At 42.0% G+C, this 25,808-nt stretch overlaps 1 protein-coding gene across 1 annotated transcript in view; it reads left to right on the forward strand.

Annotated features, from left to right (window-relative positions):
• The window catches only part of alk (ALK receptor tyrosine kinase), a 298,244-nt gene that overhangs the window by 164,647 nt on the left and 107,789 nt on the right, over window positions 1-25,808 (forward strand). Inside the window, exon 4 of the mRNA XM_041954075.1 lies at window positions 19,707-19,911. Within this exon, the coding sequence (XP_041810009.1) occupies window positions 19,707-19,911 (205 nt within the window). The remainder of the gene's footprint in view (window positions 1-19,706; window positions 19,912-25,808) is intronic.

The raw sequence follows: 25,808 nt of genomic DNA on the forward strand, positions 1-25,808 counted from the left end.
TACAGCATATATAATAAGAGCGTATACGTGCATAAATAACCTTTGCATAAATCGATATTGACTATAGCTAAAGAACATGGTTATGGTTATTTTTGAGCTGAAAATAAATCCCCCAAAATCCAACAGCTGTGTCACAGAACTGCCTTAAGACCTCTTGGATCAATCACCCATGTTGTAAGACACCCTTGATCAGGCAACTGATCACATAGTTGCTGACAAGAGCTCTCTTTAGGGTAATAGTGGATCAGCCAAGCCCCTATTAGTGTCCATCAACTGCTGTGCTAAATGCCAGACTGACAGTGTAGCTGTTTGGAAATACCACAGGCTTGGATGCCAAAGGGAGAGGCGAGATCCATGCCCCGCTAGTTGCATCTCCTCTGCCAGTCTGTGTCTGAAGCCAAGCGGAGCTGCTGCCCCAAGCCAAAGGTGTAATAGCGCCTGCAATCAAGAGTACAGCATCATTCCAAGAACAGCAGGCACAAGAGCCAGAAAAGATTTGATGGAAACTCAACTAAGTTGCCTCTTTGCTCAGTGAACTCTTCTGGTCCCTCCAAACTAAATTAATTCTTTCTTGTGTACATTACTGAAGCTGTGCTTTTAATGGGCACCTATGGTGCACAACCACAGCTGTTTCATACTGGCCCCTGTGGAAAACCTCTGTGAAGACCTCTAGCCCCTTGTCACTGTAATGGATTTATTTTATTGATTATGTCACAGACAAAATGTGGTGGGCATGTTGTGTTGCCTTTATTGGGAAAACAGAGGTAAAGTAAAAATTTAAACTACTACTGCAACGATTTTAATTGAAGTTTTATCATGCATTTTTTCTCTGGAATCAACAGGAATAATAATAATAACAATTAGACTTTTTTATTTCTATAGCACCTTGCACCAAGTGCCTCACATACAAACAGATTTAAAAAAAAAAACCCACATAAAAAAAATTAATTTAATACAATGGCAGTCAGAAATTTGAGACTTAATAGGGGAGAACTTGCGTAGAACAAACAAGCATAACAGAGCCTCCCAATTTCCTGATGGACACAGATTCACCACCAGTCTTGCTTAACCAGAATAAACCTAGTTCAGAATGTCTTCCCATGGGTTATCCTCATTGTGGGTATTGACTGTGTTGGGTGCAGCTTGAAGCTGCCCTGGAGAGAACCACCCTGTTGTGGTGCTGTGGGGGTTAAAAAAAAATTATAATAAAAAACATGCCACAGTCTTTCATAAACAGAATAAACAACATAAGATAGAGAATTAAACCTACTGAATAGTAATAACAAAATGAAGTAAAAAAAAAAATAGAGTAAAGTGCTTTACAACTAAGAAATCAAATGCACCAAGTGCTTCACATAGAAAAGACATAGAATGAACATAAAGACAGGGATTAAAAAATAGTGTTAATTAAGATGGAGAATAAATCCCACTTGTTAATAATAGGAAAATAAGATAGACAATAAGGCTGAAACTAAAGACAATGTGCTGTATAAGATGGAAAACAAAACCACTGAATAATAGTAACAAAATAAAGTTAGTAGAGTACAGAGAATGCAAATCTTAAATCTTAAAGATGTGCAGCAGTGCATGAGCACGAGGCAAAGCACAACAATTGCAGGCCTGTATCAGGAAAATCATTGCTGGTTAAAGGCTAAAGTGAGAAGATAACTTTTTGCTTTCTTTTAAAATTATTCAGCAAGTTGGATAACAACTAAAAGTAAAAAATATTTGTTGTGGAAGTGGAAAAAAAAAGCTGTGACATGAAACTCATCCCTGTGAATATGTAGAAAATTGAAGAAATAGCAAGTATCCAATTTGCACTTGACCTGAGACATCTTAGTCTCAGGTCAAGAACCTGTATTTTTCTTCAACAGGCAACACAAACTATTCCTGCCTCGACTCAACCAGGGCTCAGGCAACTCAAATAAATTAACATCTTTCTCTATTTGCCAGAATTGACTCAGCAGAGGAATTGTTCTGCGTGGCTGGCAAACACAACAATAGAAAAAAGTGGCCCACCAATCAAATGCAGCTCCTAAACCTCCGGGGAAAAATAACGCTTTGCGTTTCTTGATATTTATAAACAGCTTTATAGTTCTCTGTATTTGCACAGCTAGATTACTTTAGCCCTGGCTGTTCTGCATCGGGACTTGGAGGTTAAAGAACATTCACAGAATAGAAATCACAATGAGACACCACAACGATTCAGTACATTGACAGCAGAGGGCTTGTCCACTTCTTCCATGTGATCTGACCTTCGGCCTTCAGTGCACTCTGGGCTTTGTGGAAGTGTTAAATTGTTGCTGCCGGTTGAAACCAACAGTGTCCATGTCAGTGGAAGTAGGCTTGGTTACCATGGCAATCACATTCTCTCCTTCCCACAAACAGAAATGGACCGACAGCAGCAAAGATGCAGAGAGGGAGGGAGGGATGAGTGGCTCTCAGAGGAGCACATTAAAACAGAGAGCAACACAGATGGATTTAGGCCCCCAGGGCTAGGCTTGGCTCACTGCTAGTGTATAAAGAAATATATAGCCTCCTGTAAAGAAAGAATATATTACAAAACAGGCCGATGCCTTGTTTATGAGCCATGTTGATGAACTCCTTGTTGCTCTGGGCAATGCTTCTCCTCCCCTGTGCTAAATTGTAGCCATATATATATATATATATATATACATATATGCAACCAATGATCAAATTAATTGCGATGAAACATGAATATTCTGCTGGTAAAGACCAAGATGGCATTGTAGACTATTAAGATAACTCTTGGCACTTGGTCCTTTAGTCTCTTAATACATGTTTCTGTGGGGTCAAGTTCTGGGTTTACTGGTGTGTCACGAGTCTCTGTTTCATAATTACAATCAGAGATTTTAAGGAGAGCTCTTAGAATTCATAGACATGCCAATCACACATTAAACCAAACCTGCTGTTGTTCTGTTCTACATCTTTTGCCATCCTCGACTCAGCAGCTCTCTGCAATCATCTATGAATTATATATTATTGTGCAGCATGCAGTAAGTATGGGGTTCATTTTAGTCAACAGCTTCTTAACTCTTTCATGTGTACTTTACAGGGTTGGTTTTTGTGTGTGTGTGTGTATGCATGTTCGAGTGCAGGATGCAGCCATTCAGTCACGCTAAGTGCAGCAGTGGCTGGCCCTGTCAAGGCAAAGGGGGAATCAATACACTGCACCAGTATAACAGTCATCGCGCCAGTCCAACTGTAATCATGGTTCGTTCTGGTATCTAATGTGGAACCTGTTTGTGTCTGTAATTGGGCCGGCTGGTGTCACAATGCTTGATGACAAAATGGATAGTTTTTTGATTTCTGCTCGTTTCTGTGATCCATTGACTGAAGAGCTAACTCTCTGAAAAACATCAACAGCACAGCAGCAGAGCATGTTCTAACTGACCTTCGCTCAGAGGAAATAGTGCATTTGCATGCTATTCTTTCAACTGAGTATATCTTTAGGACCAAGTTGTCTGGAAGGATGTAGGTCTTATTCTTCAACATTGTTCCATTGTACTTCGCATATACTCTGTGCCACAGTCATTAGTTAAGGAAATCCATGGCAACTTTCTTATTCTGCAAGCTGTGAGGGACTTTGCTGGGTGCAGCCACAAGTAATTAAAAGAAGCGCCTGTTTGGCAGGATAGCTAATTAAATTAGCTTTTTGCTGTGTGTGCGGTTATGTGTGTGTGTCTGTGAGGACGCTTTGAGCTCCATGTGTGCACAAATGGGTGGGTGAGCATTTTGAAGTCAGTACATTTGACTGTATGTATTTCAAGAGCCTTTTATTTTATTTTAATTGAAAGCTGGCTCACTGAATCTGCTGATGCGTTCGAGTTTGTCTTTGCCTGTACGTATTTTTGTGAGACAGTCCGTAAATTATCCCGTCGGTGCATCAGGACATCACCACAACCAATCTATGCATGCAAGCACCAGCACAGAGATATGACCTCTTAGCCGGTCTGCCACTCTCAGAAGGACTTGAGCGCCAGCTGAGTGTTTACTGTTTACTTCTCCTGGAAGCCTAAATGTATGTGTTAGGGTAAAAGAAATTGACTGAGTTGAAATCAAGTGTAAGAAAAAGAGGGTGATTTGTGTTCGTGTGTGAGTTAATGTGTGTCTGCTCATGCATGCCACAAACCCGCACGCCTCTCTCAGCATGACATCCCATGTGTTTATGTGTGGCAGAGAGTTTTCCACCCGTAGCGTGAAGTGATGGCTGCCATCTGATAATAAACAGAGGGACCTGTTGAGCATGACTGAGCGCTCTCGCACTTGATTTCTTCCTGTGATGGAGGCTAGTTTTAAATTACTGCAGTCTCCTCACTGTCTTTCTCTGCACCAGAAGCTGCCTGCAGGGGTCTGTGTGGTATTTACAGTCTCACACCCCCTGGAACGGTGTTGGTGGGCTCCCTTTAAACTACAAGCTGTGTGATGAAAGCCTTACATGCAGGAGTGCCCTGAAACAACAATTGTAACCTAATTATCAGGATAATATCACTTCAGACTAATGTGGAACCTTACTTACAGCGCACTGGACCAGAGCAACTGAACCGAATCAATGGAAATTAACTCTTTGTGCGCAAGCATGACTGACACAATAGTTACGGGGCCTCTCATGGACAAAATTAAATCAGCTTTTCATAATTAGTAAGATGCCGTTTTAAAACTGTTCTTTTGTTTTCCAATTGAAGTCTTGTAATTAAAGATTAGTCACGGTAAGGAAAAAGTAACTGGCACAAATTTGCCTATTGGCCATGCAGTGTCACCATACCTGGCTATGCTTGGTCAGCATCCATTTCTGATGTCCTGTTTCAGGTCTCAATGTGTTCATGTGCTGATGTGAACGAGACTGTAATAGGACATGAAAGAAACTATTAACCTTGGGTGAAAATCAACCAAGTGAAACTGGCATATCTTTTCAGTTGCATGGCACTGGCAGAAGTATCCACTCTGCTGAATGCCAACTAGTTGTTCCTTTAATATCTACAAATTGAATATTGCTGGGATGTCGCAACAACAACAACAACAACAACAACAGAAAAGAACTGTTAAGATGTGTCTCAGGACTGCTCACTGACAAACAGTGTTTGTTTGCTCACTCCCACTCTTCTGGCACCAGTTTTTATAACCAGTTAGAGGGCTGAGACGCGAGATGCGGTGGATTCTTGTCACGTTTTCAGCCGTTTTACTGTGAAATTTTGCACTCGCAGTCTACTGTCACAAACTAGGCTGCTGCTCTGTTTGTCACAACCGCGCGAGCAGGGTAACAAGAGATTGGATCCAAGTGCAGACAACAAAGGGCAGAGCTAGTGCAGTTCAGTGATTTATTCATGCAAAAACAAAAAAAGGTAAAGAGCTTACAGGATGGTGAGGCAGGCAAAGGTCAAGTCCAAAGAAGGAAGTCCAAACAGGCAAACAATGGAACAGGGAGCAGGTAGGACTTAAAAATCTAAGAGAAAGTCAAAAATCACCAGGAGGACAAAGACACTCATCTTCCCTTACCTGCTTTCTGCTGCCAGGATGTGACACTATGTGTTTTCTTGGATGTTGGGGTCAGTTGGTGGCCTGCAGAGTAAAGAATTTTGAGCTGCTGTCCACCGCTGGCCCACCATGTACCAGCATGTAACAACTACAGCCTCTGGTGGCTTCAACAGAGTCTTTGTTTGTGGTTTTTGGTCTCACAGGCAGAGCTTGATGTTAACGTTATGGCCCATGTATTTGTCCTTTGCACTCCATAACATCTAACTGTGTAATTTAACAAGACCACCAGCATGATCTCTAAATCAATATCCATTCTTCTATACACCGCTATACCATCTGCAATATTGAGCATGTTTCTGTCAATAACCTTGACTTCATAATGATCACTTCTCCAGGCTTTGTTCTCTACGTAACGTCAGACAAACAAGACAAACGTCAGTAGAATCTAACTGGATATATAGCTACACTTCTTCTCACATCTTCTTTTTTCTGCTGTCATAATATCAATCTCCTCTCCGTGCCCTGATCATGCCATCAGGAAAGCTCTGCCCCATCACTAAGCCCTGCAGCCCTGAAAAAATGGTTTATTCTATTTTCAAACAGAGCAAATGAGACAACAAATACTTCTTATCATTTAAAGTATAACACAGTTTTCCCATGATCGTACATTCTAATTCTGTGATATTTTTTCTCCTTTTATTCTGCTGTAATTGCATTGCCTATCTCCTCCTGAGCACACAGGTTATTGGTGCTCATTCTGTCATTTGAAAAGAGTCCACACAGCCTGCTGCACTCAGCAAATGCTCGCTCACAGATGCTCCTCCCGGTGTGGCCCGTGTGTGCTTCTTTGCTGCAGCCCTGGCAAAGGGCTTCCAGGCCTCTTGTTGAGAGCCGCTATGGGATTTCTCTCTGCGAGCAGGCCAGGCAGGAGGTGTTGGCAGGGGAAGGAAGCCTGACTGTCCCCAGTGGATTGAGATCAGCTCCCTTTACATAGCTGAGAGGCCGCTGGCTGGCTCTCAGTCTATAGCCAGTCCCTCATCAGCCCATCCTAGACCATAACACACACTCAAAAACCAACACTGAGGAGCAAAACTCCCTTCAGGTGGAACTGTGGCGCTCTCATGCACTCGTGCACATGCAAACACAAACACATTAATTCTAATCTGGGTAAATTAATTAAACATGCACACAAAATGCAGACTGCATGCTTTTTCACAGGAGCACGCACAAATTAGCACATTAGAGACTCTTCCCTGTTTCTCCACAAACAGAAAATGGAAAGGGGGATAAGACAGGCAAGGGCAGAAGGAAAATGTCCTAAATGGAGCTGTTACAACCATCTCCCCTGAATGTTCCATAATCAGATAACACCCTAGCCTGAAGGAAGTCAGTCCAGGAGACACCATCGCCTTTTGCTTGGGGAGTAATCAACAAGCGATCTGACCTACGTACCTTCCCGCCGACGTCACCACAGATGATTGCTAGTTTCAACGGGTGGATACATGTTGCCGAAAGGGTTTCTATTTTTTTTTTTTCACGAACACTCGGGTGCTTTTTCCGCTCAGAGGATCTGCTAATTTATGTATTCATTCCTTTTTGTCTCGACTACAAAGGCAGTATGTGTCCCAGTTCTTTATATATTTCCCTCAGCTGTTGGATCTTGAGCCTACTTGCCAGGCAAGACTGTGTAACTTGCGCAAACCAATCCCGCCCATACCCTCAACATGCCTCTGAAGTTTGGTGCTCCTTTTGTCAGTGTCCAGTCAGTATGGCGGCCTTTTGGAACATTCCTTTAAATGATTTGGGGGGTTTTGTTTGTTTGTTCCTTTTTTTTAATTATTTTTTTTCTCTTCTCTCTTCACACTCTTTCAGACTTGACTGAGTCATTTCTGGGCAAGTGAGAGCGCTTTTATTACCTTCCTTTTGAACTCAAATGTGAACAGTTTGAGTTTCTACCACAGTGTCATGCACACGCATTTGTACGGCCTTACACATTCACCATGGGCGTTTTCATTTCATCAGGATAGGGGACAATTTTTTCAGCCCTTAGCACACCTACCAAGCGCACCATACCAGTCCAGCATAAATGAGCCAAACGTGCGTATCCAGGGCAAACCCAAAGTGAACTGAAAGCTGGTCTTGAACTATTTTGTAAAGTAAATGCATGGTTTTGGGCGTTTTGAACGGTAACACTCTGAACTTTTATCCCCAGGAGTCACAATCACTCTAACTCAAACTGGCATTGAGTAACAGAACACACTGAAGTAGATGTATTTTATTTTTTCCACCTGATTTTGTAACAATATCTGGGCCTGGCAGGTACACACAATGGGACCACAACATGAAGCCTCACCCTAGTTCAACATAAAAACTGATACCAATACCACAGAAACTAAATATTGTCATGTTTTCTCTAATGCTGGCGCTCTCATTGAAGTGGCATTTTGGCATGTTCAGAATTTCTTTGGCTATTCGAAGCGTCAGTCAAATGAAAAATTACTTGCGACTGGCTCAGTCTTCACATGGAAGAAAAGAACGATGCCCTTCGGTTCAACTCAGACTGCTATTGGAGATTATTATGGTCAAGTGAGGTGTTAGTGAAACCTGAGACTCCACAAAGTAACTGGAGACGATAGTGTCTGTCAATGTTGTAATGGGAAGTCAAGCAGAAGGCGACATTGCCTGTAAAATTTAAAGAAGAAACATCTTTCTGTGGCTTATTATCATGTTTTTACTGAATATTTTACAGCACTGGATCGTCTGGACCTTTGTCGATGTTACCAGACTGTTTGTCAAAGTGTCACCAATTATGGACAACCAGTTTGAGACAATCGCAGATGCACTTGGATGTCTGGTCCCCTTATTAAAGTCCCAACTTCACACTATGCAGTAATATGAGAATATGAGTTTTTGAAGCCACACAACGTTATCAGTGTTTGTGGATCGAGGCTATCCATATTGAGTGTAGTTGCTGGTACTTAGCCATGATTAGCTCTCCAAATAAAGCCTTCTGTAGAGGGCCTGCTGAAGTGAGTTCTTGTTGGTTTTGGCTTTGAGTTTTGAGTCCAGCATAAACTCACAGATATATTGAAATGTTTAAGCATTTAAACCTTATTTTTTCAGTGTTTAGAAAAAATGTAAGTGATGTTGGTTTAGTTAACAATGTCCAGTTAGCTCCGTGTAAAAAAAAATAATTAACTTTAATTAGCTACTTCATTTAGACACTATGACTTTTTTTAGGGTAGATTGTTAGTGGTGATTGCTGTCTTAATTGCTTTTCATGATTATATTTGTGGAATCAGTGGTAATGGACTATTGATACCAGGCACTTAATGTTCAGTCAAGAGATAGTCCTGCAGCAATTTTTCAGTGATGGATTTCATTCTCTGAACCCCTTCCTTCAACGTCAACTCTTATCAAGTGTGTGTGTGTGCGCGTGCATGTGTGTGACCACGAAGGAAAGTCGAATGGCAGAGTTTGTGAGCTGAGCTTTGTTTTTACTGAAGCCAATTCAAAGACAAATTTCAGATGCCTTGTGATGGACAATACAGCATTTCTGATTGTTGACACTGGACGGAGAACATGGCTCAAGAATGATTCAGTGTTTTTGAAACATAAGATGCTGTGGGCATGCAGTGGGCCTGTTACAGGGATGGTTGTTGATTCACACACTGAGGCCACATAGGAAAGTATAGAGGGCAAAAAGGAAGTTTAGCTTTTAGTTGTAAGCGGCAAAACACTGCTGCTCATTGTGTTTCAAGTGGTAGCAAGCATCTTCAGTGGCCTTCCACCTGCGAAGACTGCCAATTGTGTTAGTTTGAAAGCTCAACTAAGCTGTTGACATGAATTCGACCAAGGTCTCTGCGGTGGTGGGCGAGTGTTTTGCCTTTTGGCACCATTTCTAACTTTATAATGTCACACTGTTGTGATTGTACTGTATTAAAAATTCAGTTCTGCAAGAATATATTGTGAAGATATTGTGATGCAGAAAATGAAAACAGGTATTCCTGCTTGGGTGCCTGATGGAGGTGTTCGTAGAAACATGCAATCTTTTGTCTGCAGAGATGCTGTCAATGTCACGCCAGCAAAATGTCTGGTGTGAGGCGAAAGGAAAAAACTGAAATGGCGCAATCAGACGCTTGCAATTATCCACTTTCCACGGCTGTGAATTGCCCTTTATGATCGTGCGACTGTCAAAGTGGTGTTAACACTAATCAACTGGCAATGTTGGAAAATCCTCATTCATGCCAACGTCTCCTGCGCACCTGTTGCGAATGAACCCAGCTCAGAATCGGCTGACAGCCAATAGATGCGCCGTGCCATCAGTCACTCATTTGGGAGAGACCCTCTGGCAGCGTTAGTATGAGCTCAATCTATATACAAGGCCACTTAATCAGTCAGCTTGCTGGGCCCAGACACTTTTGTCCCTCAGGCTGAAGTCACCACTAACCCTCTCTAAATCACTGCTAAGGCTCTCTGTTGACTCACTTGTTTACTTTGCTTGGCACTGGTGACATTACACAGTGTTTACAGCCTACTGTCTCAACCCCAGCATCCCTTTGTCTGACGTACTCCCTGTGCCTCTGGTGTGTGCTGCATTAATAGAAACATTAGCAAAACCCCACCGCAGACAGTATGGAGGCAGCTGCACGATGTTTATTCATTTGAGCCTTTAGAAAGCCATATAATACAACTCACAAGATCTTAACGTTCTATCAGCCCTCTGTTCATTCATTTTATTAAACTGTGATGTGATTTGTACAATTATGTTTTGCAACTGCAAAACAGCTGCAAGTGTGGACATTTTTTATTAGGAACTGCATTCTACTGAAGACCTTGTGAAATCCTTTCAGACTTGGGTCTCTGGGTTATACCTGAGTTCTGTGCAAAACACAACTCTGCTTTCCCGTTGCTGCACGGTAAACAAGCCGCCAAGGCTGCAGAGATTCCACTACTCACACAATGGTTTACTTACCATTACTAACTTGAATTAGGGTCAAAAATTCTCTTCCATGTTCACTGTGAGGAAAATAAGTGTGCTCTTTGACTCAGGGTGCCTCACAAATCTCTTACATTGCATCCACGTTTCCCTCACTTGTCTTTTCACGCGTCTCTCCATGGACGCCGGGTGGGAGGGACCAAGACAAGGAAACCATGTCAGGAGAGACGAAACGAGGAAATAAGTTTTCAGAGAAACGAGGCGTGATTTCTTCTGAAGCAGCGCAAACGTCCATTTCTGATGACGGCGGCATCAGCTGCCCGTAGGCTTTAACAGCTGTAGAGACTTTCGATGAATTTGTGTCTGTGCACATGTGCACTGTGCTAATGCTAATAAAAGCATGCAGTTATCAGTGCCAGAGCAGCAGTGTTTTCTCTCTGTAGCTTCATACCTGTTTAACAAACTCCTGCATTATGTATTTATGCTGTGTCCTGTGTCCTGTTCAGAGCCACAGGAACCACTTCTACTGGCAGAATGTGTTTATGTCATTTATTCATTCTATGTTCTGATTGTGAATTCATTATTGAATAACAGAATATAATTATGGTGTCTTTTGAACACTAGAAGTCATTTATTAGGCTGAATGTTTCATGGAATATTGGTATCATGTAATCCACATCGAACTTGACGCTCATCAGCTTCACATGTGACTGAATGGAAATGATGAAAAGTGATGTAAAAGGTGTTTCTGGCTGACTCTCCTGCTCTCTCTCTATAATAAATGTTAATGGAGGAAATAACAGATCGTGAAGAGAAAAAAGACCTACAGTTGACATAGATTTGTAACTAGATGGTGAATACGAAAAAAAAAATCTGAAACTTGTGACGCACTTGAGTTTAATCTCTTATCTCTCCTCACTCCGGTATAAAACTCCAGTGATGTTGTGACACATCAGATCAGTCCGGTGGGCTGTGGCGTCCAATGAATTACTTATATCCAACAAGAGTGCTTGTGTGGGCTCTTGTGTCGCCTCGCTCCTCAGAGAAGTAATAAGAGCCTGGCGACGGCTTTCAAGATGGCGGACCAGAGGATGACTTCCGTTTCAAGAGAGGAGAGAAGAAATCGGACTTGAGAAGTACCCAGAGTTGTGTCTACTCCAGCATTTAGTTGAACCTCTCTGTTGATGTATTTTAGTTTCTATCTAGGATTAGACTTGTGTGTGTGTGTGTGTGTGAGTGCTTGTGTGGTTGACAGACAGCAGGCACAGAGCCATTTAAATTTTATCTGTAAATAAATATTAAATCATTGGCACTGTCAATATAGATGAGAAATGCTCCACTAAAACACTCTATAGAATAGTCACATCATGAGGCTGTTTTCAAAAAACATTTGAAATGACTTATTCCGAGAATGCTTAAATACTTGTGGACAGGTCTGAAACAAGCCAATGCCCTGCAGGTATTACATTTGAATTAACCCTATTAAATGCCCAATGTAACTCGCAGATCACTTCAGCCGCACAGTAAGACATGTCTGAGTTTGAGCTTCATTCATTTTATAACAATGAGAACAGTGAAATCAACAGTCTATTTGTTACTTGGCTCACAGTTTAACTGTTACATTTTCTGACAGAGACAAAACGACTACAGTCTAAAGATAGCGTGCATTTAAAGAATAAAACCGCAGTCCAGCCGTTCTTTTGATCTGCTGTTTTCAAAAGAAGCGAATAATGAATTGTGTACTAACTGGTTGAAAGCCGCTCGAGGCATCTTCAACAGAAGAATTGATGCTTCAAATTCTGGTGGTCGGGGGTAGGGAAATCGTTATCTATTGAGGAAGTATTTAACTGCTTCAGAGATCTGTATTTCTGATGGTGGGAGTCAATTAATATCGCTAACACAGAAATCTGTCATTTGTTGTGCAGTCTTCTAAAAAACACTGAAAAATCAAAGGCAGTATCTTGTTTGTACAATACAATAGGTTGAGATTATTAGTTTACTTTTCACATTTGGTGTTTTGTTTAGTCTTTAATCAACATATTGCACCTGACACCTGCATTTGTCACCAGTTTATTACTGTTGTATTTGTTCATACATTTTCTCGTCGCTCTCTTTTTTGAGGAATTTGTCGAAAAAGTGTTGATCCTCAAGAACTTAAATCGCTGAACAGTTGTTCAAGATTCCACTATTGTTCCCGTGAGGATTACAGCAATAGAGATATACTGCAGTAATTGAACTTTCAAAACAAAAGCCTTTTGAAATGTTCAAAACTCCAACTCTTCAAAAGGCTCCTATTTTTATGTCAGCATTCCGAGACAGATGTTTCAGCTTTATCTTTGATTACCAACCAATCAATAATGTTTTCATTGCACAATGCTTTTCCACATAATGCCAAGACAAAAGGCACTTCTCAGAGTTTTGTTTTTTACATCCCATCCTCACCAGAAAAACAGCCGTATAGGTCATCTGTGTAAGTAGGTTATTACAACCCATATTCACAGCTATTGTTAGGCCGTGACCTTTAGTGGCTGCAGTAATTAGGATGAGAGCAACGGAGGACGTCAAGTGATGTAGTATAAAGAGCAAGAAAGTCTGTGTGTGGACGAGGTGGCATGGATGGACATGTCAAACAAACACTGGATTTTCACCCAGGAGACCACTGACTGTGTCCTGTGTGAAACTGGAAGTCATCGTTACCTGACATAATAAACTTAAACCCAAGTATCATTTTCAAAGCCTGTCCAAGTAGTTTTGGTGCCTAAACTTAAGCAAAATGCAACGGTTTCACAACATTAAGCATGTGATGACGAAGGTCCGATATGACGGAGGTCTGGTATGACAAAGGTCACCTGTTGCTGGTGCTCTCCAATGGTCATATAAGTCATTTTGGGAGCTATTGGCAATTGATCCATTCAGTTGTTTAGGTATGAGGATGTGTTCAGGTTTTTTTTTTTTCTTCTGAATTGATGATCCATTTAATTGGCTGTCAAAATCCCTGTCCGACACTTGTGCCTTCGGAGAGGAGTTTTATTCATCTTATATTATGAGCATTGCTACTAGTATAATATTTTTATGAAGGGTACACCTGGTTGCTTTACAAGCATGTCTTAAAAATGAAATAAAAAGATTTGACTTGTACATGCTACAGCATCAGCTATCTTTTTTAAGCAGCCATGTCTCCAGAAAGTGGCTAATTAAATTCTGAAGCACAGAAACTGTGGGATAGCTAGAAATGGTTCATTATAATCAGGGTAATTAGCAGAGGATGGTGGCCTGTCTGTCATGTGAGGTGGTGGGAGTTTATAATGCAGTTTAATTGTGCAGTCTAATGCATTAGTGTCATTTAGCCAAATACTGACCTCTTGGAGTTAAATCGTGGGAAAGGCAACGCAGTGCAAACATATCCATTCAGACAACTCATTAAATACTGGTGGCTCAGATTCAGTAAATATAAACTGGGCATCAAAGTGGAACACAGACGTGACAATATACTCGAGCGTCCCTTGCTTTCGTCTCTCACACCACTATCGGGCCACTAGGCGATCCCTCTTGAGTCCCACTGTGGCTCAGCAGGCTGTTTAAACCTGCCCACATGTCGAGGTGTCCCTCAGCGAGACACTGAATCCTAAATTGCATGGTCTGTCGCCATCCGTGTGTGTGTTTGAACGGGTGAACGAGAGGCAAATTGTAAAGCACTTTCTCCATTAAGGTAAAAGAGCGCGGTGTGAGTGCAATCCATTTACCATTTGGTGGGCTCATGGTGTTGAGTTTCATCACTCGTTATGTTGTAACATACATTATTTTAACACCGAAAATGAGCACTTTCACATTTTAAATCCAGCTCTTACTTGTAGTAACAGAATTTGCCACAAACCAGACATTTCTTGTGATTAAAGTCATGACACCTATTTTGGTCGGTTCCCTGGTCGGATGAGGAGAAACTTCACTTCTGAACACAGAGTTTAAGAGAGGTTGTTTTGGAATAATTAACAATTTATGTTTTGTTCTTTGGAGTGCTGACATTTTATTATTATGCATGGGTTTTGCAAGTTGGGGTGGTGGACTGGTGCCCTTATTATACACTTACTCCTGAGTCATGCACAGCAAAAACTTCCTTTTTTTTATCTTGTTTTTTTTCAGCAAGCTCCCTGATGATCTTTGGTGCTCGGTGCCCTCCGCTCTGCTGCAATGTTGTTGCGGTGCGCAGTGTTTCTGCAGCCAGATCAGATCTTCGGCTGTTGTCTGACAACAAAAAACAATTAATGAATCAAACTGGTGCCTCGGAATTACAGCGGAGATACGGCGGCAAACATTTCTAAAATGTACTTATTGTCTGGACCTGAACAACATAACTTCACATAACTTCAGTTCGATGAGGTAATCTTAAAGAGTGAAGAGATCTCTGCTAAAGATGCAAAACAGTTACTGAGATTTCACCATTTACAGAACAAAGAAGCCACATCTTCTTGACATTCCTTTGAGAAAATGCCAGTTTGTAATGACACATGAAAAATTAGGAAAACAAACCTTGTGACAAATCAGCAGCTGCGGGAAGAACGAAGCTACGAAGAGGCAACAAATATATTAATTTCGCTCGTAATGAAGCACTGTACAGTTAAACGTGTGTGAAGTCTGAAAAACACATTTAATTGGCCACATTAGAGATGCGCAGGACTAGACAAGGTAGTCTTAATAAGTGTTTTCACAATCACTGATTTCCTGTAGTTTCTTTCATTTAAACAAAGGGTGCACATTAAGGTTCATCGTCTGCATTGCCCGTTCAAACGGGCTATATTATACGGGGCCATATTCAAATGTACTTGCAATTCTTTACCAAACAGTAACCCTTAATATATCATTCACACTATTCACAAGGTGGTGGAGGCCATGGCCCTGTACACCCTCTCCCCTTTCTACTGTAGTGCAATAAATCCCCACAATAAAAAAGTAAGAACATGTCAGTTTATTTGCTTCTTCACTACCGAGCAGCTGAGAGCGACGCTCAGTTCGTACCGCATTGTCTGGTGTTATTCACAGTGGTGTTATTTCTCTTTTCCACATTATTTAAAATTATTCAGTAATTATGCACGATTTACTTGTCCTTCTTTAATTGCTTATCTGATGATTGGTGTTGCGGTGAGAGGAGGTCAGGAAAACAAGACCAGCTTGTCGTTGTTGCCTTTAACGACCAAAAAATATGAGGTGAGGTATATCACACTGCATGCCATGCGTGTCTGATGTGACACTGAATCACCAGGCCTGTATGCTACAACCACAGTGCAGTAGCTGACACACAACTATGCAAAGGAAACCAATACAAGATTCAAAAGAAAAATCTAGTTTGAATGTGAAATGCTTTAACTGGCGCATACCCGTGTCAAATCATTTTTCAGGTATTGATTTTACATCAGTCCTCCATGGGCAAACTGTCTACGCCATTAGGAAGTGACAAGCTCCTGCAACCACATGGCCACTGGCTTTGAAAATAACCAGGGGCAGAGGGGCTCGTCACACTGATGCATTCCTTGCTTCTTATTGACTCAGGGATGACGTTATGTCTGTCAAGTGTTTTCATTGCTTCATATATCGGTTGGTGATTCCACGATCACTGAATTGCCCAGAGGGCTGGAGTGGTTTCACTAAACCATTTTCTTGATACTGCTTCTATTGCTTCTTCTCTCCCAGAATTAAAATTGGAATTAGTAAGGTTCTGTTTTATGTATTATATGCATTCTATATTTTACACTACGCTATCCTTAAATATACTGATGGATTTTATATTCCCCACAATAGTACAATTCTCCAATAGTATAACAACTGCTAAATGGCAATTATACTAATTGTTTTCAAGCTAACAAATTATTTTTTTGCACCACAAAACATCCCCTTAACACCAGATTTAAAGCAGCTATTACTGATATTTTTAGAATAGCAATGTATCGCGTAACAATGTGAAAACAATGTGACAGTGTGAAAAGGGTCGCAGAGAATTATCACCCCAATCTGGAGCGCCTCTCGGCTTAATGGAGCTTTATAGTAAGTGCCAGCTCATTGTTTAGCTGTCCGGCTGCAATTTTACTGTTTTGGTTCGCCTTTTTTTTTTTTTTTTTTTGGCAGACGGGCAGCTGTTTTTCAGCATAAAAGCTCTAACAACCCACTGTACACTATACCTGCACCACATGGCGAACAGCCACAATTAGTGACTAGCTGGTGAACACAGTGGAACACTTAACTTTTTAAAAAGCCACATTTCCCTCAAGAGTTGGTGGAGACCAAAAACTGAGTGAAAAGATTGGACTGGCATCCATCAGGTGGACACAAACACAACTCTAAATGAATGAGTAAGTGCTGAATATGTAAATAAGCAAAAAAAAGCTTGTTTCCACTGCACACAAATGGCACCCAAAATTAGAATCACAGTGGCAGAAAATGATTTTAAAGAAGTAACCGACAACAAGAAGGCTGTTTATCAGCACGCTGAGCATACTGTTACACCATCTCTCTGCAGTGGAAGCTGTCACTACGTTGTGTGAATGGGCTGTAAATTAAAATGTGAGCCAGTCAAACTGGCGGGACCCTAAAACGCTTGTGCTGGCCCTGGGTAAATGCATTATGCTATAAGAGGATTTGGCAAAGAATACAATTTGAATGGTTTGTTTTCTTCCTTCTCTCGGGCCTTTAGCTGCAGTTTTACTACTGAGGGAATTCTGCTCTCACCAACAGTTGGGCTGATTTGGTATGCCGCTTCGACAAGAGCCTCAGTTGATTGAATCCGTGGCCGCACAGAGAGCGAGGAAAGCGTTTACCAGCTTGATTCAATGATACAGAATACAACTATCACTTTGGATTGAAACGTTTCTGCTTCTGCTCCTTTGGGCTTGTCTCCTCCTAAAAGGGGTAACAATCAAATGACATTTTATAAACACTGTCGATTGTAAGTGTAAAATTCACAGATAAATGAGGAACCGCCTCCAGCAGAGTCCATTAACCGCAGCAGCGCAGGCCAACTAGAGTTAAAGTGCTTGTGTGGGTTACAAAAGAAAGGAAGGCCCTTCAGATTAGTGGTTCACAGCTCAGTCGTGTATTGTTTTAGTGAACATCTGTAAGGAACCAAATCATTTTAAAGATTTTTAAGTCTTTAAAATGAAACAGAATGGATTATTGGACTGGCTCACTTCTCCTGATGTCATTAAAGGCAACGCTCAAGGAAGCTAAAGACAGATGTCATCGTAAATTTACATCTCTTGTATTTTAGTGATTTTTTGATTTTATTTTTTGATGCACAGCTAGTTTTAATATAAGCTATTGAGTGATCAACTCTGTCTTTGCTGCTTAAAGGCCCGTCAATGATCATGTTGCACTATGCAGATTGGGGCAGACAGTCGGTTGAACCAGGCCTTGTGATGCAGTAAATGAGGGCATCAAGCTCTGTTAGGCAGCAGTGTTCGCAGGTGAAGCCAACGCAGAAGCCCGCTAATGGAATTACAGTCTCTCTTTTGCCGTTCGCTATTTGAATTTGTACCCTGCCAATAATTTCTCTCAAGCAGGTATTTCTACATCTTATTTGGACTGGGAAACAAGAGCTAATAGGTATCTGCCTTCAGGCCCAAAGCCCTTCCAGGCTGAGCCTTAAAACCTTTATATCAAATCGCTGCCGGGCGTGTGGAAAATGTGCGCGGTCCACGTTGCCTGCGAACCTGCGAGCGCTCGGACTCTCCTTGCCAAATTGTCTGGACCCTCTGTGTAAGGAGCATGCAAATGTGGAGGGAGGGAGAGCAAATGAGGCTTAACTGGAGCACTCCAATTTGAAGGCCTTCGAATTGACTAGTTTTTCACCAACCTCAGGGGATAAGGGGAAGCACTGTGTATCAGGGATGGATAAAAGGAGGGAGTGAAAGTTTTAGAGGAAGGTGTGAGTACAGATACAGACTAATGGCTTGAAATCCTCCTGCCCATATCTATAATGAAGTCCTCTGTTGACTTAATTTCAAATTGAATGCCAAATTCAGGTGTCTTCATTTTTACCCTGTTTCGCCTGCAAGTCAGTTAAGAAACATAGGAAATAATGTTGCTGAATACAAACAGGCTGCTGCATACATGGTTAAATATTATACAGTTTATAGATAGATAAAAACAACCGTTATCATACATCTATGTAGTGACACTGATCAGTGTTATTCAGGGCTGAATTAGAGACCTAGATTAAATATGTTGTGGTCTCACTGTGCCAACGTCAGGAGCTGTATCCTTCTTCCATCTGACAGGTACCAACATACAAACAGCACACACAACTAATAGCAAAAGGCTGTTTGAGTGCAGCCGCTGACATACAAGAGGAGACACGAGCGTGCCGCTTCGAGATGTGTACTTTGATTCGATGTGACCCTTGGGAAGCTGGTATTGCCATTATCCAGAGGCGAGAGAGCAGCATGTAAATGGAAACAAACTAAAAAAGGAAAGAAAAGGAACACGTCGACCCTGCATTACACAATCTTCCCAGATTTATTTCTACAACTGGGGCGGCGGGGAGCACACCTCACGGCCCCCGACACTGGCAAGCAAAATAAACAGCGACATCAGGGCAAGCTCTTTTACGGTTCCTGCGAATGATAGGGGGGAAAAAATAATCATTTATTCTGCAAGATTTGTGCTTTGCATTTTTTTTTAGCCTCCCCTCATCAACACTACTCTTCTTAAGTGAGCATATTAAAAATGGATGTTCATCCTTTCAAGTTGAGATTCTTTGTGCCTCCCCACCACACACACACACACACACACACACACACACACACACACACACACTCACACAACTTTCAGCTTCTGACGAACTTCCTGCTTGAATGAGCTCAATAGGTTTGAAAGAGAAATGGGACTTCATATCAAAGCTGAAAAAAACTGTGCTTTGATTTTTCACCCACTACCCCCGCTTTTATTTTTTATTTTTTTTGTGCAACGGATGTCATCGACTGCTCTTTTTCAAAGCAGCTTTATTTCATGCATTTTCATCAAGTGCTACTCTCAGCCATCACCTCAAAACTATTCCAAACCGCAGCCCATCACTCGTCTGGATTCTGTCCGTACTGTAACAGAACAAAATGTTCGTTAGATTAGAATTTCTCATCGTTTTCAAGCTTTCTTGCTGCTACTGATCTGCGTTCAGCAAAATCAATAAGTCTCTGACCCGCTGTCCTTGTGTTTCTCACTGCTGCGCGCTGTTTGTGGCACTGCTTTGCTCTCTACAGTTCTTTGTTTTTCTCTCCCCCCCGCTCAGGTCAGTTCTTCTGGGTGAACAGTTCAGCCTTCGGGGGGCCCTGGGTGCTGAGTCCTTGGCTGCAAGGGGGCCAGGGTCCCTGTAGCCTGGACATGGCCGTGTTCCTCCACCCCAAGCAAAGTGGCCAATACACTATATGGCTCATAGAACGAGACAAACATCCGCTCGCCCTCTTCTCCACTGACACGCTGCCACGCATCACAGGGTAAGCGCTTGTTTTCTAAATGTATCGCACACTACAGGACAAGACAACCGGTAAAGTGAAGAGACTTAGCATGAAGCTGATGTCCCTCTCCACCCACGCCTGATGGTCATAACCCGTAACTTCTCCCAAATTCTACCAGCTTTGGTTGTGGGATGTCACATGAAGCACCGTGCTCAGGTTCATACTTGAATCACACATACTCTGTTCCCAGATCTGTGTGTATGTGTTTCACTGGAGGCAGAGACCAAAAAAAAAAAAAAAAAACATTCGGCTGAATCAAAGGGTGGCGCCCTCATTGAAAGTCTTTTTATATGGAGATGGTGTAAAACACAGAGAGAGCTGGCTGTGTGAGAAGGGAGGGTCGTTTGTTTAAATACAGGTGATTTGCGCCTGCAGTAGCTGGGCACCAATCAGCAATTACTGCATTCATGTAACTTTCCAACGTTACTATTGCTTCAGTAACACCTGGCCTGCGCTCCTCTCATCGTGGCTTTTCATTGGACGCTCTGCAGAGGTCTGTGCCTCACACTGAGAGGACAGGACAACACTCAAGTCAACAGTTTCTCCGTTAAATGCCTTATATGGGTGGTCATAACCATGTGTTACCAGCCTTTATTACATATGGCTCTACTGTAATGTTTAAAGTAGGAGGTCAGAATACAAAGAGCAACTCTCAGTGCACTGCTATAGAAATGTGTCATGCTGCATGTGTGTGTATGTGGAACATATGAATGCAATTCACTCATCTCCCTCTGTTGATGTTTGTGTGTGGGAGTGAATGTCTGCTAATGTTTGTTTGTTTGTGTGTGTGTGTGTGTGTGTGTGTTTATGCGAACATTCACGCCAGTACAAGGCAGCATTGCAGGGATGCGCTCATTACATGTGTGACGGATTCGACTGTGTGCTCTGATTTGTAGTCAGAGGCTGCCATCCACCCACACCATCTCTGCCGTTTGGAGACGCGCTCAGCCAAACTGCCCACATTTCTATTCCGACGGGAGGACGCTCATATCACAAAAAGAGGGGGCAAAAACAAAAGCGAGAACAGCCACCCGCCGACATCGGAAGAGTCAGCCAGCTTACTAATTGCCAAGCCGAGGCCTCGCCTTTGAATTTTAATCCTGTGTTTTGACATGTTTGCCCGATTCAGCAGTCAGGACATCTAGCACAGGGTTATCCAAGAGGGAAACAAAACATCTTTGTGCACAATGATCATTTAACAAGGTCCCCCCCACTTAGAGGAAATATTCAAACTTATCAGGCTTCATTTTTGTCATTTTAAGCTCAACTTGTGTGACTCAGAGATTGAAGCAGAGACAGCAGCAATGTCCACATAAAACAAAAATATCCACATCTCAAGTAGGCTATTTGGAAGCTGACATACAATCTTGTAGTCGATGCTACTCACTGTAACAGTGACATTATTAAATGGAATTCACAAATAGATCCGGGGGGTCCCAATAAAAAAATGTCGCTCCTGTGACCGAAATGCTGTTTTTTTTGTTGCTTTACCCAGTTCTCAATTGAGAAGCCTGATTATCTTTGAAACAAGCATCCGTCAGCTGCAGAGGCAGCGCTCGCTTTGAAAGCCGCTGCCTGCGTTGCATTAACGTTGCGTCACATCTGATGGACTTGTCCAAGCACAATAGGGGGAATTCTCAATGGCTAGTACTTCATCCTCTACATCCTCCTCTAGTGCTTTGCAAAAGAGAAAAAAAGATATTTATTTTATGAAAAAACAGACAGTGGACGTAAGTTGAAGTATCAGTTAAAAGACCAGGACAGTTTTAAAGCGACAAAAATATGAATATTAATATAAAAGATGAAGGTTGTAACCTACTGTGCAAGTGGAGTGTTTCCCCTTACTAAACCTGTGCCAGATACTTGTAAACATACACCAGATACTAATACTCTGTCCTCTCACCACTATGCAGCTAGAATTTTCGGGCTAGCCTTTCAGCACGCCTTCTCTCAAACCCCTGCCTCAGATTTCATCACACAGTGTATAAACTATTCCTGAGGGAAGCATATTCCAGACCTCTGAACACAGGCAGCGAAGGACTTAACTCATCAAACAGTGTCAGCTCACCCATTGAATGTCAGCATCCCAAGTGTCTCTGTCAGCACTGAAAGACAGACAGGACAGGAGAGGGGGGGGGGGGGCGGCCGCGAGATGTGCGCGTGTTTTCACAGTGTGACGTCTTCTTGTTTGCATCCCCACATGAGTCGTGTGTGTTTGTACAGTCTTTGCATGCGTAATGTCTCCCGTTTTGTGTAGCGTGACTGCATCTGGCAGTGGTAAATTTTCAGGGCAGCGCTGTTTTGTGAGCGAGGTGGCGGATGCAGTCACAGGGTAATGCATTACACCGCTGCTGCATCTCCTCACAGGACCCCACTTTTACATGTACTCATAATATTACCTCACACCGCATCCATTACACGCATATCCACGTGCGCATACAGGATAGCGTGCAGTACATATATTGCACGCTTGTGCGTTCATCTGCTTTACATTAATCCTGCATGCACCAAATGGCCTCAGTTGCAAGGTGCATTAATGCATTTTTCAATGAGGTGACTGTAGGTACCCGAAGCACCTAGTGTGACGAAATGCACTCATGCATTTGTGTGGAAAGTGTTCGGTGTCATTTAAAGCACGGCGTGAGAGCAGCATCATCTTAGGAAGGGGAAGGAGGGCATAACGAAAGGAGGCAAGCGTTCATGCTAAATTTCGACATACACTAGTAGCATTATGGCACTGATATGTAATATAATATTAGCTGTACTGCACATTCTCTCCTACATGAGCCTGTACATTTAAATAGTGCAAGTGAGCATATGAGAACATCAATAAAGCTTGAAAAGAAACAAACTGAACCTGATTTGCTGAATGTTACAGTACAAAGTCACTCTAGTCTAAAAATGTCAAAGTACAAGACCCAGAATACAACTTAACAACAGATACAATCTATATGTGCAGTGTATGGGCAATTAGAGGATTACATTTTCACTGTCATGGTCATGGCGGAAGTTGCATTTTTATTTCACACTGAAGCAGCTGCAATCCCTGGAAGTAAAAAGGATTATCTGTGCCACTAACCTGGCCTAATTATTCAATTTACAGTCGCATAAAAGAAATAAAAACAGCCTCATCTTATCCGTTTGTGTACTCGCAGTCGATATACTCAGCAAATTGAGTAAATGCCAATTGCTGCAGAACTTAGCCTCTGAATTAAAATATAGGAATCAATATGAACTGAAAACAACATGGTCACAAACAACTGCAATTAGTTCATGGTAACATGATTAAGTGCTTCCATGGGTGCAAAACAGGTGAGTTTCATGATTATGATAAGTCAATCAGAAATGTTCCCAAATTGCATTTTGGTGCTTTTGCAATAAAAATAACCACAATACGACAAACCAGCTGTTCCCTGAAGCAGACTCAGGTTGCATCTGTTAATGGCAGCAATAGGCAGAAGGGGCAGAGTGCCTTCATGTTGAGTTTATTGGGGAAGTGTGCTTTTGAAGTAAAGTGAACCATTTTGGGAAAGAATGCACTATATTCTATTTCAAGCATTTTTTTCCTCTTGAGCTGTTGGGTTTTATATTAGCTGTCATCTTTACTGTTAACTCACAGTAGCTGTTCACTTCTTTAGTGTAAACACTACTGTAATTATGCCACAGGATCATCTATGCGATGATCCAAGTGCCACTTTATATTTTCTCTCTTTTAGCACTTTTTTTTCTGTTACCACACTGTAAAAACTCTCTATGATTCATCCGCCCGGCACAGAGTGTCTCACGGCATTGTTTTGTGGGTTCTTCAATGAGTGAAGCCAAACCAGAGTAAGAGAGATGGCTAACCTCAAAGCCCTTTGATTGACGAAGCGGCGCATTCATCCCTGACGATCCTTTACAACTCCCCCGCTCCTCCAGTTTGTGCTCGCCAGAGCTGACCTCCACTTCTTGGACCATGGTCGCTGCAGAGCCAGGGTTGATGGGGTCCTCATAGCTCTGGGTCCGGGAGCTCTGCCAGTAGTCTGCGATTGCTAGATGAGACGACAGCATCTCAGAACTCAGGCTTTCTGATTTTTGGCCCGTGGTTGTTGCTCGTACCGTCTCACGGACTGGGACGGAGCCATTATGTTCCAGTGTGGACAGGAGCCGTCATGACCTCCGGCTCCACAGATTTTTATTTCAACCAAGGCTCAGATGCTTTCGCTGAGAGCGTTCCTCAGCAAAGCTTTGTTGGCTTTACTGTTCTCTAACTAAAACATGGATTGTCTGCGCTATAGGCTTAGATTTTACATAATCCGACAGCATACACAGTAACCCATTTGACCTACACACACTGTGATGAGCTCGAAGTGGAGAGGCTTGGAAACTAGGTTTTACATCCGTATTGGATTTGTTTGCCTTTTGCATTTTATGCCTTTGATAGAGCGTGGTATAGCAAGGGTTTAGCTGTTGTTTGTAATGGTAATTTTTGGATTTGTTTCTCAACTGGTTTGCATAATAGTACTGTATAAACTCATTTCATTCAAAGGCAACACTGACCAACACTGACCGCTATGCTGTTGTACAGAAAGGCTGATTTGTTTTAATTAGTCTTGATTAAATCAATATCAGTTTACCTGCAATGTCTAAAATGATCATTTTGAGTGTAGTTTGGCACATTATAAAAGAGCTTAAGATCAGTTTTTTTTTACTGAGATGCATTTGTCTTTTCTCTCTGTCTTTAATGAGAACTAATTAATAATTATTAATTCATAAACAGAGACACAAACACGATGAGAGTTTTCACCCCTGCCGAAGCGAAGCAAAGAGAAGAAGTCGTGCATGGTGGCACCCAGGCTAAGAGGGAATCGTTTGTATTTCTCGACATCCTCTGCGTCTCTGTCTTTATCCGGCTCCCCAGTAGCCTTCTTTGCTATTTTTGCCGTTTCAAATGCAAATAAGACTCGTTATAGCATCGACCACCACTGCCACGCCACTGTTCTTGCTGCCTTTTATACCAGTTTCCAGAGAAAAGAGGCAGCGGCATTATTTTCATTTGCTAATACATTCTCCTTCTCTGTGCTTGCTATTTTTCCACATTAGTCAAGGTTCCATGATACGAACCTTTCAGGCACATTGACCGAGGAAAGAGAACACACACAAAAACGGGAGCAAAAACTGAAATTCACATCAGGTGCCCCTTTTATTCTATATTCTTAAATTTGCGAAAACATTCAACCAGTCAGGAATGCTGAGCATGAACACCTCTGCAGCGGCGTCCTTGTGCTTCAGTGCCTGTCTAAGACATCGAGTTATGCTGTCATTTTAAAGAGTCCTTTGGAAAACATCCAGGACTACAGGACAACACTTTAGACAGGAAAACAAAACACTGGCGAGAATTTTCATCACGTACAGTGCAAAATAGAGAGATTCTATACATTTTACATTAAAATCTGGTTATGCTGCATATAATCACACGCAGCCACATCTCAAACACGGTGCTATCTATTTTCTGCCTATTTATCTCATTTGGCCCTCCTGTGATGCACACACACACACACATATACACACACGCCTCTCAACAAAATATTATTACGGCGCCTCTGTAGTGTTTTGGTGACAGCTCCCGATGGGACTTCATAAAAAGCTTCAGAAATGAAACATTTGCGCCTCATATAGGCACTTGTGGGGGGAAAAAAAACCCTGCCTATGCACAGATGAGTTATATCTTGTCATCCTCAGCTTGCATACTCCACAATCCTCTCCCTCTCATGCACACGCTCTTTATCTTTTCCCCCCTTCTTCTCCACAGACAGGTTACATAAGGTAGTATGGTTTTTATTCCCACCCTGTGTTCATAGGCCTTCCTTCTCATCTAAGAACCTCTAATCATATTT

This window comes from Chelmon rostratus, chromosome 15, assembly GCF_017976325.1.
Source record: "Chelmon rostratus isolate fCheRos1 chromosome 15, fCheRos1.pri, whole genome shotgun sequence".
Taxonomy (NCBI): domain Eukaryota; kingdom Metazoa; phylum Chordata; class Actinopteri; order Chaetodontiformes; family Chaetodontidae; genus Chelmon; species Chelmon rostratus.